This window comes from Haemaphysalis longicornis, unplaced genomic scaffold (assembly GCF_048455015.1).
Source record: "Haemaphysalis longicornis isolate Haplotype H1 unplaced genomic scaffold, Haemaphysalis longicornis Haplotype H1 scaffold_7, whole genome shotgun sequence".
NCBI lineage: Eukaryota > Metazoa > Arthropoda > Arachnida > Ixodida > Ixodidae > Haemaphysalis > Haemaphysalis longicornis.
In genome coordinates, this window is record NW_027526422.1 from 17,517,540 (window position 1) to 17,535,967 (window position 18,428).

Sequence of the window (18,428 nt, forward strand, 5' to 3'; positions counted from 1 at the left end):
AAATTCGACCGCCGTCTCCAAGAACTTCAACACCATCGCCCTGCCAGCCTCCTGCCAAATCAATCGGAGCCCGGGCGATTGGGTTCCTGATCGACACCGGACTTCGAGGGGAACGATCTTTACTCTGTCATAAAACACTTTTGTGTTAAAATATAAAACCCGAAAACGAACAACCCTAAGTATAACGTACTCTTTGGTACTAAAGGTTGCTCCCCCGCAAGAAGACCTTGTGTGCAGGGGTGCACATTTGACAGGCCGCTTGCTTCGTTGTATTGGCTTCATTTCCGTGACGGATATGACGTCAGTGAAGTCTTTTTGTGTCAGGGAATAAAACACTTTCGTGTTAAAAAGGTAGGCCTGGGTGTCACGGTGAGGCGATTGCCTGGCGTAAGGCTCTAGCCACCCCGTGGAATGCATCTGGGAGCAAACTCTGGTGTTTTTGTCATTTCGAGGGAATATCATAGTCGAAACAGTTGTGGCGCTTTTCCTCCCCTCCTCATCACAATCCCGATTTCATTACCACAACTCCCTCCCCCAGTACGCTTGTGCGTGCGCTAAAACTCTATATGCTGAATGCATGTGGCACGAGATGGGTTGCTTAACAGCAGAGCTAGCGCCCCTTCGCCAATAACAGACACTTTTCTAGCACGTGACCTTGTGGGGGCTTCGAATGCCCTTGAACTATCTTGCAGCGGCCTTCAAATGGCTTCGCACGTGGCACCGCAACCGAAATGTGCACATCCGAGCTGCAGGGACCTATAACCGCTAATCGCATTTACTAAGCGTGAATTGAAAGCGTTTGGTTTAACCTTTTTATTATCGTTCAGGCCAATGTACGCACTGTGGGGTTGCGCGAGAACTCTAGGGCGTTGCCGTGGCTGAGCATAGAAGCACGTTTCGCGACCAAAGAAACAATCGGAATAGAGTATTTCTGCCCCAAAAGACAACTTTGGCAGCAGTGCTTCAGTTTTATAAGTATGTTAAGAGAAAGATTTGGACGTGTCCTTTTGAAAGAAACGTTGCGTTAAAACAAAAGTTGGAGGTGATTTGGAGTCTAAATATTATATTACCAGCTAAGCTTAGGGTTCATACCACCGCGGCGCAGAACTAATAAGGTCTAATATTACACACGTAACATTCACAACCCAAACCTCCCCCTGCCGCGCCCACAGCACCTACTGCGCAATAACTTTTGCTGCTATCGCCACCACCACCCCCGCCACCACCACCATCATCATCACCACCATCAGCCTATTTAAGTCCACTGCAGGACGAAGGCATCTCCTATTGACCTCCTACCGCTCCTGTCCTGTGCCCTCCCGAGTGCATTCTCTGCCTCCGAATCACACTAATTACAATATGCGCGGGCATTGCGCTAAAATATTCTAATTACACAAGTTGGTGCTTGGTCGATCAGCGTTACGTCATCGCAGCGAACACGCGTCCGGCCGCGAGAGCGCCAGGCAATTCTAATTATGGCACTGCAAGGAGCCGCGATACTGCGGGCGATATCGGTCCTCCATCGCCCTCCTCCGTCCGCCGTTTGACAATGGCCGCCACGGAGGAGGCCCGTTGTTCTTGACCGCGTTACGGGTTTCCTTCTTCGTCGTCTTTTCGCGCGCTTTACCGGGACGCAGGGGCAATCTCGTGCACAGCCGCATGTGCGTGACGCCAGGCGCGAGTGCGCACAGAGCGTTCGAGGTCAGTTTTAGTCGCTTGCACCCGCTCCTCAATCGGGTATATGAACGTCGACGGGAGCTTCGCTACGGCCTCCGCGGCTGCCTGTCTCCTTCTCTCCAAAACTCAGCGCGCATACAGGCCGCTCCGGCTCACTAAGCACGAGGTCACCGAATTGTTTGGACCCAACAACGGCCGCTAATTTATGATTACGGCTAAACGGACAAGAAAGGGCGTTGTCTCGCCGAGCAATTTTATTGCACGGTGATTTTGCTATTTCGCTTGATAAGCAAGTGGGGGCGCAGAAGTAGTTTGTGCATTGCAAGAATTCCACTATTGAGACGATTTTAATGCTAAGAATCGTATCTTGGAAAGGTCACGGAGAAAACTGCAGTGATTATACTCAGGTGTTCTAGTACGTTGTACCTGCAGTAGTTTTCGTGTCTCGTGCGCGGCTGCACTGGGACGCTGGAAAGGAGGCAAAAACAGGAGTGGTATAGCCTCGCCCCCTGACTGCAGCTCCCTTTTGCTGATTTGCTGATTCCTTCTCGCTCCTCTTATTCGCGGTTGGGATTTTTGGATTACTCATAACCACTCGAGTGATAGGGATAATCACAACCACTACTAACTAGGCCATGTCTTCAATAAGGAGAAGACACCACTGTGTATCTTTTACAAGTTTTTGACCTATCTTGGGATAACGAAAAAAAACGCAAAGAAAATGACCCCGAATCACACTAATTACAATGTGCTCGGGCATTGCGCTAAAATATTCTTATCACAAAATTAATTACGTTTAATTAATAAATTACTTTTTTTCTCGAGCGGTGCCAATAGCGCGCGTGTTTAAATTAAACCTTCCATGCACAGAAACAGAGAAACTGCCCCATGCAGGAGCTGATCCCGTGACCCGCGTTAGTGACGCTGCATATACAACGAGACCCACACCGCAGCTGTTAGTTACCAGATCTTACCGCTGGGCGCTTTCAGCAGCCTCGCTTGTCTGCATTGTACATGCCCATGAGCTCTCATTCATCTGGAACCAAGGATGCCTCGGCATGAGTTGAAGCTCGTGATACTACTCGTATCATACATACTTGTTTTACCAAACGATACTAACGATCGCTCATGGCAGTTGCCTTTATACGATTGATTAGTTATATCATCGCATTCCCTGAGCAACTTCGGGGGCGATCTCTTCTGATTCTTTCGATTAGCCCAAAGTGACCTACATGGTTTTTTGAGAGGTGAAAATCGAAAGCTGCGGTTACACGTTAGTCGAACCCACGGCCTCTTTTGTGAGAAGACAGGGAAGAGGGCAGGGACTCGCTGATTGAGCGTGCTTCGCCATTCACTATCCTTGCACTAGCTGCCTTGGGCTCTTTTGCGCTTGCAAAGCTTAGCACAACCGACGGCAATCATTCAGCGTGGCGGTGCAAGCAAAAATTGCTTATGAAACGGGAATCCGCTAGAGCAGTCGCAGGAAAGTGCTCTCACCTGTCGAACATCGCTGCAAGCTGCTCGCGCTGCATGCATATCGATACCACCGCGGGAGGAAGTGCATCCTGCGCCTGTATACGCGGCACGTGCACGCCTTATTTGATAGGCTTACCGCATCCGCTGAGTGGACGCAGGGCACAGATGAACGGAAGAAGAAAGAAAAAAGAAACCGTGGGAAACCGTTTCACCCCCACGAGAAATATTTTGTTGCGGTGCGGGAAGCCCCAAATGCCCTATTTGTGGGCTTCCCTGTAGGATGTATCAAGTTATTTATTCAGCTTCACGCTTCCTTACACCCAAGCACACGCCGAGTGCGTTCATGTGTGTGCGTGCGTTTTTGCGTTAAAAAGCACCTAAATTGGTAAGGAGAAAAAAGCTGCTCGTGATTATGATATATGCGGTGGAGAAAATACTTACGGAGATGGTGAGAGGGAAGCTGCAAGAGACGGTGGAATAAAATGCATGGATTTGCTTGCTAAAGGATAGAGGAGATGTCATACTGAAACGGATCATAATATAATTCTTAGGTTTCCTCGTGGCTATACAGGTGCCTTTATAGCCTGGAAAAATGATAACCCGATTCTAATACACAGGAACCGTGAGTGTCAAAGCACTTAACAATAACATTCTCGCCACGCTACTCTCAGTGGAAAATAAGTTTCTTTTTGTCAACGTAGTAGTTTATCAAGTAAACGACATCTTACATTCGCATCACCGAGAGAAAAGGCTGGATTTATAAAAGATTACGCAACGATGAACCGCACTCATGATATCAACGAGGTAACAGAGAAATCCTATAGGAATACAACAAAGCCTTGTACATGACCTTCATCGATTATATATAAAAAAAGCGCTTGACTCAGTGGAGATCACCGCTGCAACGGAAGCGCTGAGGGAACAGAGCGTAGAGGGGCCTACGTATACGGCTCTTGAATGACGCATAACGGGACGTGCGGGCTCAATCAGAAGGGCGGGTGACGTTCTCTATCAGGCACATCATCCGACAAGGGGACACAATCCCTCCTAAATTATTTGCAGTTTGTCCGTGGGGGTATTCAGAACCTTGATTAAGAAAAAGTTGGGGATGCGAGTAAATGGAGAATATTTCAGCTATTTGAGATAATGCGGATGGCATTATCTTGTTCTGCGAATCTGGACAAGACCTGTAAAGAGTTTAAAAACAGCGCGAAAGCCAGGACTAAGGAAGGAACAGACGACACAAGCGCTGCGATTGTGTCGTCTGTTCCTTCCTTATTCCCGTCTTCCGCGCTTTTTTTAAACGATATATTGCACCAACATGCCCTTCAGCACACCCTTTTGCCGTAAAGAGTGCTTCGGTAACTGTATTCAGAAAAGTCACTCGTGGGGTTGGGGATCAAAGTCAAAGTCAAAGATAATAATACCGACATCGAAATTAATGTTAAACAGTCAGGCAGAGGGCGTGCTCCAAAGGTAATGAAATGCTAGAAGAGATAGAAGAAATTAACTATCTTGAGTTGTCAGTGCTGATTCAAACCACAAGAGCGAAATCAGGCTCAGGCTGAATATAAACTAAACGAGCACTTACTACTTCACTGGCCGAGTAAGTGGAAGGTGTGGAATATTTGCGGAGCGATTATAGTTAAGTGTCAGTTGAAAAATTTATGACATACGCCTCGATAAGAAATGGCAGAGCGCAGAAGTCAGCAATACAGTTTGGCGTGCGCACGGTCACAAGAAAGTATTAAGAAAGAGCACGCGGATGCCTCTACACACTGCAGAAAAAAACAACAACTAAAGACAAAAAGCTTAGCACGGGCTATTTCACTAAACTAGGGTCACGGTAAACCCACCAGACAACGTTTGAGTATTAGCTTCGCTTCCCTGCTCTGTCGTCGCGATAATGAGTGGCCCGCTGTCACCATCTTTGTTTGCGTTAAAGCGACTGGAGAGAGGGTCGAACTGGTTCCAACGATTCGTCTCTGACACAGCGTTGACTCTGACCATGCGCATTAGATGGGGCTCGATAACCTTTCAGGGAACGTGATAAATTTGCCTTATCCCTCCACGAGAGCAGCTGGGGACGATTCTCTTTTTACCTTCCAGACGCGCAAGGCGCACTGATGGCGGACTATCTCGATTAGACATCGACTACGCCGGAAAACCCGTCTTTGCCTATCGGGTACCCAGGTGAGCTCCATTTTAAGGACTCCCTTCTCCGCGTATGGGCGTATCGACCGAGAAAGTAGCGAGACCGTGTCGAGACATTTAGGTCAGAAAAACACTTATAAATCTGCATTCGCGCGTAACAGCTGATATTCGTTGGCGTTAGTGCTGGAACAAGCTACAAGGCACAGCGTCACATCCCAGGAAACGGTGAAGGATTTGCGGATTTACGTTACATCCAAGGGGACAGTTCGAGTGCGCCACGCCGTCCTCCATGGTTTGCTTAGACATCGCTGAATGAAATGACGTGGTGAAGAATGCTACTTCGGCGCAGTAGGCATGCAGGTTTAAAAAAAAAGGCATGAAAACGATATGTAACATATTAGCCGTAAAAATCATGCGGGGTGCTTAGAATGTGTAATAACGTGAATGCGAAAGCCGTAGGTGTCTTATCAAACGCGAAAAGTGACCGTACTCGTTGTCGCCGGAACAAATAGTACCTAAATCGCTTTTGCTGTGAAGAGAAAACAAATTGCGTTTGTATGGGATTTGAACCTGGATCGCCAAAGCAGCAGTCATGTGCCTGAAACGCAGCTCTAACGCGGCACGCTTGCACAATGGAGCAATAGTTAGCCTTGCTACGTGCGCCGTGACAGGTTCACGTGACGGCACATGCGTAGAACGGGCGCACTAGGAAGACAGCTCTGACTGCGGGAAGCTGCAGCGTCAAGTGACTCCAGTCGGCCAGTTCGAAAGACTAAGGAAAAGAACAAAGAGGCGCAAACACGATGCAGCAGTACAGAAGTCCGATAGTTGCTGGGCTATCGCCTTCAAATCACGTAAGTGTACTGAAGATTCCGAAGAAGTTTCGGGGCGAAGCCCCGTAAGGGCTGGGGCTGTTGGCGTCTCCTGTCGTCGTCGTCGTAATCGTCGTTCGTATCATGTAGTCACCGTACTAAAACACCGGGAAACTCATTTACGCCTCGCGCTGAAACGTAACGCGTGCTAAAAAAAACTCCGGGGAACTCGTTTAAGTTTCGCGATATGGAGCTTCGTGCTTCAAACACAAGAAACTTTTACAGCAAAGCTGTATGCCTCTGCCCCTCAACGGCTTCATCTCCCTTGGCAAAAACGCCAAAGCGCCAAGAATACACTTATACACTGCATGCTTCGCCCCTCCCTAAGTTTCACGTTAGTGGAGATGCCCCGGGACTTTTTTGTGTGTGTCTTGTGTCTGAGGCACATGCTACGGAGCCACATCACGCGCTGCAGCCAATGAGAATTTAGGCGCCGTTTCACTGCTACAGACAACGCCGATGTCGCCACCCTTTTTGTCTCAATGAACCGTTTAGTGTTCTTGAATCAAAATCCTGATGTCCAAGATTCAAGCTTTCGCTCTAACAATAGAAGCAAAGAAATACTGCAACTTAATCTCAGTGTGCTCACAAATTTACAACGACCTTGAATGGACTTTAATTTCGACTGAAATTTTAAGGTGGGGTTGACGACAGTCGACTCCTTTCACGTGCAAAGAAAAAAAAAAAAGAAGCCAATAAAGAAAGATGCTTTTGCACTTGCATCGGTTATTGCAATCGCAACATCTCTCTAACGGATTACTACACAGTTTATTGCGGAAAGCAGCGCCAGTGGCTGCTATCATCTCTTTTATCGCTGCCTCTTCATGTTAACTGTTTGTACGGCCTTACACCACCGTGACTCAAGCGGCCGCGTAACTTACCGAGGCGCGCCACAAATTCCTACCAGTAGATAGGTGAGGCAGTGTTTGCGAACTGTCGACAGAGAGCACCTTTTTTTTTTTTTCTACGCCAGCGACATCGTGTATTGGATTCACCTTCCTTTCGTGCCCTACTTCTTTTTTATTCCTCCATACCCTCATGATTACTGGGACTCCTCCATCTTTACTTCCGGTCATTGTGGGCGACAGACAAGCACTGAACGCGCCAAAAGGAAGGACTTGCTTGTCGCGTGATCGTCGGGAACAGTAGCGACAAGGTTGTGCGTCCCAATGCCGCTAGCGTGCACGTGACGGAGAGTCGCCTGAGCACTACATCGAAGGTCGCACGTTTTTGAGTGCGGCTGACCATGCAGCGCGCGCCGACGGCGCACGTGTCGTGGAAAGATTTCGCCGCGGTTGCAGTCAACTGACGTTTCGTCTTCTCCTTAAGCACGGACGTGTAGGAAGCAATGCCTGACGAGCCCGGACCTTCGAATCCAGCGCGAGATGGTGACGAGGACCTGGACCGCCAGTCGGGTCCCAGGGTATCGGACGTCTCACCACAGTGCGGGTGCCCCAACATCTGCATCTAAGCTCGATACACAAATAGTGATCATCATCGTCGTCATCATCATCAGCAACAACGTCATCATATAATAGTGGAGCCCAGTGCAAAGTGTGGGTCATGGATGCTGCTTATTTGTTCCCCACTTATTAATTCTAATGTAAGACCTGCTGGTTACTGGTAATATTTGCAAGGCTGTATACATTCCGACACAATATCCAGCAGTACCTACTTTCGAGGAACACCTTAAATTCTAAATACTAGTATATCACTCGCTAAGCAGCGAGCTGTGCGTCCCGAATACATATACTGAAATTGTGTTTTCAGCCGCTTGTAGGAGGAGCTGTTTATGGACGGCAGGAATAAGATGACCTTGGGGAGAGAGAGAGAGAGAGAGAGAGAGAGAGAGAGAGAGAGAGAGAGAGAGAGAGAGAGAGAGAGAGAGAGAGAGAGAGAGAGAGAGAGAGAGAGAGAGAGAGAGAGAGAGAGAGAGAGAGAGAGAGAGAGAGAGAGAGATGGGAGGGGAGGGGAGGGGAGGAGAGGGGAGGGGAGGGGAGGGGAGGGGGGGAATACATTTGAAGAAAAACCGTATACTTTACACGGGTGAATGCGCGCGTGTGTGTTGAACACTGTCTGATGCCCTCTCACAGGTAATCCTAGCCCCTTATGACTGCTGCGGCTTGCGCTGGAAATCGGCGCTTTCAAAAATGCCAATCTGGTACATGTTGTAAGCTAAGACAACGTCCGGGCTGTCGCTGTTCGATTCAATGGGCGGCGCATGTGGTTCGCAGCCGCAAAAATTTTGGTCATGAACTTCCAACTAGACTAAAACGAATCTAGACTAGACTAAAACTAAAAAATATCTGATCTGATCCACGAGCGATGGCATGTCCTTGATTGCATGGGAACCACTGTGTAAATATTGCGCCGAAACCTGATACAGTCGAACACGGATATATCGAACTCCAAGGGGATCGCGAAATAGTTCGATATATGAAAAATTCGATATAAAAATATGGGCTCTGAGACCTCACCTATGGCGGACGATCTCTTATCGATCGTCTCATTCAAGAATGACAACTAATTCGGCACTCACGACGCAACAGGACGCTTTATTTCTGTGAAAAAAAATCGCTAATCTTGGCCTGCTTCTTCGTCCTGGAAATGAAATAAAAGACGCTGGTCTCGATCTTCTAGAGGCTGCACAACTAGAAAATTCCAGCAGTACGCTGCGCCTTCGCACATCATGCACAACACGCACGCAAAAGAACAGCGCGCACGTACCACAAAAACTTTGAAGGTAACAATTCCAAGGCTCTCTGAACGGACTCCGAAAAAGCGCTCGCGATGGTCATCTCCGAGAGAAACAGTGATCTCCAAAAGGTGCGGGACAACTCGCCAAACAGCAGCAACAGCAGAAAAATGCAAAAGGAGGAGGATGCCATCAGCGCCTTCGTTCCCTCTTCCCTTTCCCGAGACGACATCGGGGGAAGACAAACCCAAAGAGAGAAAAAAAAAAAACTCTTTTTCGGCAATCCGGGAACGTATGCAGCCGAAAAAAAAGGACGTGCGCAGTCGGGGCATCCCTACCTCGCGCTGTCACATTTTCTGAGCGTTTGGGCTTGTGTGCCTATAGGGATTTAGCATACCGGGCTCCGTCCGCTAACGCTACGGCGGCCGGTAGCGGGGCCCGATTGGGCAAGGGCAAATTCGTTCAGGTAGGGGGGATTAGTTCCGCAAGCCAGTCTTCTCCATGCCCGCGCATTCCTCCACTTCCTCCTCAACCTTAATCGGGGGTGCAGCGACCACCGAAGAGCACCTTCCAGCTCGCACGGCGTTCGATATACCCAATCTCGGGAAAAATACGGTTCGATATAAACGTACGAATTCCTATACTTTTACACAGAATTTTCAAGGGGATAATTTATGAGTTCGATATAGACAATAATTCGATATACCCGTGTTCGATATATCCGTGTTCGACTGTATTGTCAACAGCGACTTTGTAGCTGCCAAGAGAACCTCCTCAGGATAACCTCTCTGCATTTTCTTTTATTAAGGTTTCTTTCTATCCGTCTTGGTCGTCTCCGCTAGTTTGCTTTTTCCTCCTAGTCGAAGTTCGCACTTGCACTGTTGTATCCAAAAACATATTACACAGTGTAGAAGCCACGAAAGTTATTTTTGATCAGCTGAAATGAAATTTAGAGGAGTGGGTGATCATTCGACACGTCATTTTTCTTTCACTTGAAATTAAACATGTACTCAAGGTGCTTTTAGCTTCATTGTTCGTTCATGGGCTTTGAAAACTCAGCTTTTATGCTGTTTGCAAAGCTCGGCGTGAGTAATAGATTATTACTTCAGGCAAACTAACTGCGTGTGTCAAGTGCCTGAAGAGGTGTCAGCGTATAACACCAATCCTGATATTGCTGAATTTAGACATAATATCCAGTCATGCGTGCGTGCGTGGAGATTTTGACCAAGTGATAACTGAAAAGAAATTCAATCCTTATAGGCCAACCATCTTATAGGTTTTAAACATGGAGCTGTTGTACAAGCCCTAAGTTCGCCGTTGCCGCAAAAAAAAAATACAAAGAAAATGGCGAAGCGCTCGTGAGCGCATGCCTCGCGGTGACCACCGAGTCCCCGGCTGGCGCAGTGGCTTTAGAAAAAAAAGTATCCAGGGCTGTCGCCAAGCGCCGCAGCGCATGTAAAAAAAAAAAAAAAAAAAAAAAAAAAACCTTCTAGAACAGTTTTAATGCTGAAGATGAAAAGACATACTGCTTGGGAGAGGTCACCGCTTCCGCAGCATTCTGTAGAAGCCATTATGGATAATTGGAGACATGGCTGCGAGTACATGTGCCACTCCTTCCCGAGGCGACTTGCAGATCCGGCCACCGCTGCCTCGAGTCGATGACGAAGAGCTGGTGGAAGCCTACAGTGCTGAGGATGACTTTTCATCCAGCAACCACCGCGAAGAAGACTACGACATCTACGATTTATAGGACAAAGATTAATAGCACAGCAACTATGCAAGTAAACAATGACACTGAAACTTGACTGTGTGTCCGGCAATGCTCACCTACAACAGCTCCGACATTCAAGTCTTGCGCGTGAGTGTAAGCCTCCCTGAATTTTTAATAATAGCTTCAGCAGTTAACGAATAAGTAGGCCTCACGAAATGGACAGGCAGAGGAGGAGGTGGAATAAAGGTTTATTCCAAGAGAGTTGGTGCTGCCGTTAGGGCACCCTCCCCCTGGGGGCGTCTCTAGTCCGGGATTCCCTGGCCTTGGCTGGCAGTCCAGGCCCTTTTCACCAGTATGCGCTGGGTCCCAGGGTTAGGACTTTTAGGGCAGGCCGCCCACTGCTCGTAAGAGGGGGAAGAATTGGGGGGTAAGCCTGGGGTTTGTCCGCATGGTATAGGGCGCTGGGTATGAGACAGAAATTACAGGTGGCTGGCTATAGGGTGGGGTAGATGGCATAAAGAAGGGTACGATGAGGAGATGAGTTTGTTTGTAGTCCTCGGAGGCTGGTAGCTTCTTGTCCGGATTACTCGAGATGTGGAGCCGGGGTTATTCTGCTGCTTTGGCGGTAGCGGGACAAAATGTATAGAGACATTCTGTCTCGCTACAGCAAAAGGGGTACTATACGTTCTGGTTAAGCCTCTATACTTACCGAGAGGTTCCATCTTGGGAGCAGGTGAACGAACCGACGCAACACCATGACTCAGGTTTGCAAAAAAGTGGATGATTTATTCAGCAATATTGACTGGGTGCGAGATATCTCTGTGGACGATTCAGAGCCAGTAGCTTTTGTCCCTAATTGGGGACTGCACGCATCACAAAGCAGATAATCTGGAACGGGGTTCTGGCAAAACGCACTAGCAGACTGAAAGGTAAAAATTTAGTGAGCGTACGAGCCAGCTTGAATGGTTCCTGCAACTATAGCCTACTTCCGCAATGGTATTTACTGGAAAAGCCACAGAGACCTGGATGAGGGCGTCATCTATGCCAGTACGGCTCTTGTGTCAGTCCCGACGTAATAATATTGCAGAAGTTTAACGACGGAGAGGCACAGCGAGCAGTTCAAGTTTGGGCTTCATCTACCTGAAAGGAAAGCACACTGCATTAGAGGAAATATAAAAACCAACGAAACAAATGAGTTTCACCTAGGAATTAAAATTGAGTTACAAAGCTGATGCGAATCCTCAATAAGTTGTTGCCATTCAGGGCGAATACATTTGGTCTCTTTATCAAACTACCAGTGCAAAAATAAAAACAAATAAGAACACTACTACGTGAATTGACCCCGCGGGACGTCACTCGAGCGACTACTCAAGACGTTTGTCCTTCGCCGTTGGGCGGACAACTTCTCTAGTGATCATCGAGCGCGAGGCGCCATGCCCATGAACAGCATCGCACTGAAAACTGCCATATTTACTGGTTTCTAAGCTACCCCTTTTTTTCAATAATCGCGATGCCCAAAGTGAGGGGGGTGCTTAGTTTCAAAAAACCCAAATTACCCCTCCCCCCACCCGACCACTTTTTTTTTCGCGGCCGTATGCATCTCCCTGAGACGGGCGAAACGGATAATGTTTTATCAGCAGACATTCAAAAGAAAAACACGTACAGACAGGGAGCGCAGAGTTTACGTCTGATACTCAGTCACGCTCACTACCATTCGAGTCCGTTGTGCCGCTTGGGCCGCCACTCTCAATATCCCCCAGCAGGTAGTCTTCTGTTCCGTTGAAATGGTTTGCAATTGAAAACTTCATAAATGAGTTGGCCACAGCGCCAACTCTGCCCGCTTCCACGCCTTAGGAAAGGGGTCTGCTTAGAAAATAGGTGCTTAGATTCGCATGCCACACTCTTTTCCAATATTTTTTTTCGAAGTAGAGGAGGGTGCTTAAAATCGGGTGGTGCTTAGAATCGCAAAAATACGGTAATTCGGGACAGGCAGAGAGGGAGCAGCAGTAAAGTCATGGATAAATGAAACGCGATCACGACAATGGGAACAAGAACACACAGATAGCGCTATTTCTCTACATGCAAGCCAAACGGATGCGTGGCTTAATTCATTACAGTAACAAAGTTGGGAAACGTGGTTTCCCGAGTATACCAAAGCGCGCCATTGTTGGACCTCCACATACAGCTATTTTCATTTTTGCGTGTTCTGGCTCATCATTTCGTGTTCGCATTTCGTTTGTCAGCAGTGGCGTAGCCAGAAGTATTTTTCGGGAGATGTCATACGCCGCCGGTTAAAATAAACAATAAAAACAAGAAGCGCTTGTGCCAAACATGGTCTTGGTACATTTTTAGTCTTTAATAAAGCCAATGCATTAGACGCACACTTCGCTGTAATATCTTCATAAAAATAAGAGTGCACACAGGATTCCCAGGAACCATTTTTTCCAGCACATGGCGCTGTTCTTACCTAAGCTTTTCCATTTTAATATATCTGTGCGGATTGTAAATAGCATGGACGTAAAAAGGAAGGAATGGGGGGGGGGGGGGGGGGAGAGAAGTGGGAGCAGCACTCAGACAATTTCGAGGGGTGTTCTTAAACGAAACCCCCTCCCCCCTTCCCCTTGGCTACGCCCCTGATTGTGAATGACTGGGCGTTTTATGGCTACTATTTCGCCGCCACTAAGTCAATTTGTCGGTTTTGTTTCGGCTGGTCAACTTATAAGAAGGCGCTACAAATTTTTTCCTGTTGGTCGCAAGATCGTCATGGCTGTGGGCATGCATGAATATACATCAATATGCATGAATATGCCTGAATGAATATACAACAAAAACATAAATATCTTGTTCATTAGTACAGCAACCCTAACATTAGAATTACCGATACGTCATCAATAAGTTTGTGACCCTTGCAGTTATAAAGGCTATATGTATTCAAATGCAGTATTCAAATCTCGGGTACTCGTCATCATATTTGTGTGCATGCATGAATATTTATTAATGTTCTTTCTTGCGAGTTGAATTCTTTGTGTTAAATGATATTCTTGCTACTGTGTACAGTGTTAGTGTTGCATTATCATTTAGGTGTTTTTATGTTTTGACTTCACCTGACACGTTGTGAATTCCTTTATTATGGACTGATGTAATTAGCAAAGTACATTTACGTATTTTATTTTGTTTTCATTGCTGTCATGAATTTGCAATAATGAAGAGATAAGCATCTGTATGGTATTATACGCGTTTATTTCATTGTGTAAATCACATGCATGGCTTTCTGTTACCTAGGAGATAAATGTTGTATGTTTTATATATGCTTTTTTCAGTTTTAGATTGCTCAACTGGCTTTGTATTGCTCAGGCAAAAAAAAATCTGTATGTAAATGAGTTGAGTTGTTCTCCATGTGTACACAAAATTTCTGCCATTGCTGTATGCCATAGGTACTGGGACCCCGTCAAGCTGTCGCAGGACACAGTTTTTGTCCCCGTTTACCTTCATTTATTTATATTAGGAATGCTCGAATAAATAAATAAATAAATAAATAAATAAATAAATAAATAAATAAATAAATAAATACGCACTGCGGCAGACCGGCGCCAGAGGGCGTCTGCACGCCGACCAGCTGCGTGCGCAGGAAGGCGGCCAGACCCCGGTAGAAGCCCGTGGCCACGTCGGCCACCGAGAGCAGCGTCAGGCCGAGCCACATGCCGATGTGGCCCTCGAGGTACGAGAACAGCGTGTCGCCCTGCGGAGCGGCGCCGGGGGTGGAGGAGGGATCAGGAGTTGGACAACACGCTGCCCCATCGATGCAACTTCAGCTAGGCGGAGCCCGTTTCATTTCGGGTTTACAATATGTATGATACACTGTGGTTATTTCGTAGTTCGCGAGCGCACTGTGCCTCCTTGTGCGTTCGAATCCCCAGTCACAGTACTTGCTGAAGTTCATCGAAGTTAGAATACTGCAGTCGAGTTTTAGAACGCAAATGTCAACGAACCATTCGGTGGGATATTTCCTTTTTAGTTGCCTATACGCGTTGACCAGATCCGTTCTGCAGGACAGGTGAAGTCTGATCCGGCAGGCCTCCCGGGAATCGAAAGCAGGCGGTTACGTGTATTAAGGAAGCCGCCCAGCTGCTCCTGTCTAGAACCAAAAAAAGTTTATTCCACCTCCTCTTTCTTGATTTCTTGACGCATGATTTCTTTTTTGTTTTGGACCCGGAAAAAAATGAAAAAGTGGCCTACAACCAAATTTAGTTTCTAGTAGTTTTCATAAGCTACGAAATATAAAAAAATAAATGGTTTGTGTTACTTTGGACTGAGCGCTGCCCTTCATTTTTCCTGAATATCAGGCTTCCTTCAAAGTGGCGTTCAAATTTAGGCCAGGGTATTTGATCACAGCAGTCTGTCAAGCAGCAAGCTGCTTTTTACAACCAGATTGCGTGGAATGCATAGCAAAACATTTTTCTCAGTTATGTAAAAGAAATACAACTAAGCATGCATTGACATCTAATAGGCGTGATTTCTGAGGCCCGTGGCTATTAAGGCGGACGCTTTCTTAGTGGGACCGATGGCGGCTGGTACAAAAACTAATGCATTTCCCCGTAGACCGGTTGGTCGACTGAAAAGCTCTGAAAAGATCTCCGGACACAGGGCGCGTGCGTGAAACCGGGATTCCATTGCCTCAAAACGGTTACTTGAAAATAGCGAAAAATGACCGGTTCTAGATAAGACAACACACGCGCCGATCATGATGAAGGAGTACAGTATACCTTTATCTCATAAACCAAGCATCGGTGTTACCAGAGCCCTTCAATGCCTTTCTGGTCATGAAACTTCGCCATCACGCTCTGGGACAGCTTCGTACGCTGCCGCGCCGCGGCACTGGTGTTGATCGGAGGGCAGCCGGGGGCGTGGCCAGAGCGCGTTTGGCAGTGAACGGACCACGGAGTAAGATAAAACAGACGCTCGCCGCCTTATCAGCAGTGCGCTTTTGCTTTACGTGTCGTGGGCCGCTCAAATGGACTTATCGTTTCGTGAGTGGCGAAAAAATTAGGTGCGAACGGGTATGCTGCTACAGCGTTCCTGCCTGCGGTCTGGCTACAGATCAGCGGCGGCCGCCCGATGCCCTCCGATCTGCTGTGGCGCCACTCGCGGTAGCCTTTGTCCCCGTACGAAACTTGGCCGGGAGTTTCACGACCAGAGGAGCATTGAAGGACTCTGGTGTTACTTTCAGATCGTTCATAGATGCGTTTACTTAGTGCGCGAAAAATCGTCGCGTGGGTCCGCTCTTCGTTTGCGATTTTGGTCTTTGGAGGTTTGACGATCGATAGGACGCACTTTCAGCGAAGGCTGGACGCACTTCTAGCGGAGGTTTCGACGCACTAGTGGCGCAGTTCTGACGTGAGAAAGCTTTCGCGCTTCTCTCAGCTTCTTATATAGGAAAAGATGCTCAAGGTTTCTTCGTACTTCTTCTTGAGAATTAAGCCATGTCTGTTCGGAAACGACTTAATAATTTCTCCCTGAACTCTCGGTTGGGTGCATTGTCGTACGGTCTTTCGCATTGATAATTGAATTGTCTGCGCCGCGCTTTATTTTCAAGCAGCCGAGCGGAGATGACGGGATATGTGAGATGTGTAAACCAGCCCAACGCAGTTCTTGACACCGGTGGAGCCGAGTTTTTGTTTTTTGCTTGGGTTTGGGCGAGTTGGTTCATGTCGACTTGAAAATTCAGCGTGAACGAAAAACCAACTCGCCCAAACCCAAGCAACTCTGGTTTCTTTCTAGTTCGGTGGGCTCGTCAACTACATTCTAAATGTACGTTTATTATTAACAGCATTGTGTCTGTGCTTCCTTCCTACGTCCTGTGGTTTTTTGTTGCACTTCGCGGTCGTCTATGGGAGTAAAAGTGACTATTCAACTTCTAGTTTGCCACTTTTAACAACAAATAAAATAAGAAATGTATTACACGAGAAATAAATGAACACAAGCCTCCGGCAGCCAGTTAAGACGAAAACAAAAAGTGCCTCGAAATAGACAAACCCCGGCTCCCTTCCACACATCGACTCTATATCAAAGGTCAGCAGCACGGATGAATATCGAAAGTCGTATTTGAATAACTTCAGCATCGCAGTAAGGTCTTTCAACCGTACTTACCTTTCGTTTTTTTTTTTAAGTGGAAGCTTTCCTCCTCGACAACTATCTTTGAATAGGGCGCCTCGGGCTCTTAATCCGGTGTTCGCATGTCTGATAACGTCTGCTGCACGGCACAGATGCGCGAACACGCCCTTACTTGCCAAGTTGGATAGACATACGGATAAATGGTAGGGAGGTAAAAAATTGAACTTTTTTTTATCCCTGGCACCTTTCTCTACAGGGGCATGTTACTACCGTTGGCCAAAACGCGCTTCGTATATAGAGTCGAACGCCGCCACTGCTGTCGCGAGATCTCCGGACGTCGCATAATTGGACCCGCATGCATAGATATCTGGTTCGATAAAGCAATGAAGGAACGACGGACGCTTACCCTGGCAGGCAATGTTTTTTACTTCGTTGTTACCTTCTAGCAAACCTCGCTTAGCACCTTTTTTTTATGCGCCTCTGTCGGACGTAGGGACTCGGGATGGCGGTATTTCCGGCGAGAAGCCGGGCTTCCCCTTGCGTTCGATTCGTTTTCTCGGAGACCGGGACCGGTTGACACTGAAACGGTTGCTTTAGCGCGTGGCTATACACGTGCGGACGCGGATAATGCGACATTGTTACCAAATTAGCCCAGCTGCAGAATAAGCTTAGCGGCCTCTGCGCCTGGTAGGCCGCGTATACGTCCGCTTACGTTGCACGGGGACCTTGATAGTCGCTTGCGTAGACGCCGAAGGCGATGCTGGTGAAGGTGCAGCGAACGACGAAGTTGGGCCACCCGTGTAGGAACGGAACTGCTCGCGCGTTATTAGCACTCTTCTAACGCTATTAGCATTCTTGGCGAACTCCACGCACTTTGCGGTACAACCGGCTTATCCCTGTCTAGCCTCTTACGCCGGGCCAACAAATGGAACAGTGAAAACAAAAGAATTTTTTTGCAGATTTAGAGGTGAGAATCAACTCCCGTATTCTGTGTTGTAAACGGAAGTCGCGCTGATTGAGCCTCTCACGGAATTTTTCTTTGATTGCCTGACTAATGACAGGTGGCCGGAGGGCGTACAGACGAATGGAGGGTGCTTGTGGTCAACGTCATCGCCCCGTCAACGCTGGCGTCGCGAGAGATGGTGCTGGATGTAGAACCGAATGTTAGCCAGGCTAAAATGCCTGCCTTGCTACGCCATTTGGTGACGTGATTAAGATGATGGCGATGATGTTGAAGAACTTGATGCGCACACAGACATTGAGTTATTTACAGAGACTGGCCTAGACTTGTGTGTCGCACGTACTCTATCAGAGCTTTGGTAGCCTGTAAAGCACGTTTGGGACATGCCTACGGTCCTAAAACGTCCTTTTGTTGAATGTCCACGAAAGCGGCAGTACCAAAGACACTGCGAGAGACACTCTTTGCGCACTAAATAGAGCACATACACGGAGCAGGTGCTGGAGGGTTTATTGCACGTCGCAGTTTGGGCAGAGTGGCGACGTAGTTCGTTTCATCTTAAAGAGGACGTTGCGCGTGTATGCGACATTAAACCGCATGCGATGTAGAATTGTTTCTACCCGCTTGGAGTGTCCTGGTGGCATTTTGAATTTGCAGTTGGGATCAATGGAAAATAGCGGCGCGTAATGACGTGATACTTCATTCCGGTTGCTCGCTGCATGTTCTATACCATGCTATATGCAAGGACAGATGCATCTTTCCTTGAGAATAGTA

The 18,428-nt window shown here is 47.6% G+C and overlaps 1 protein-coding gene across 1 annotated transcript in view; it reads right to left on the minus strand.

The window, feature by feature from the left end:
* Nucleotides 1-11,399: 11,399 nt before the first annotated feature.
* The window catches only part of LOC144147174 (uncharacterized), a 33,870-nt gene continuing 26,841 nt past the window's right edge, over nt 11,400-18,428 (minus strand). The window contains exons 8-9 of the mRNA XM_077679245.1: nt 14,161-14,324; nt 11,400-11,725 (exon numbers count right to left, since the gene is read on the minus strand). Of these exons, the coding sequence (XP_077535371.1) occupies nt 11,722-11,725; nt 14,161-14,324 (168 nt within the window). The 3' untranslated portion in view covers nt 11,400-11,721. The remainder of the gene's footprint in view (nt 11,726-14,160; nt 14,325-18,428) is intronic.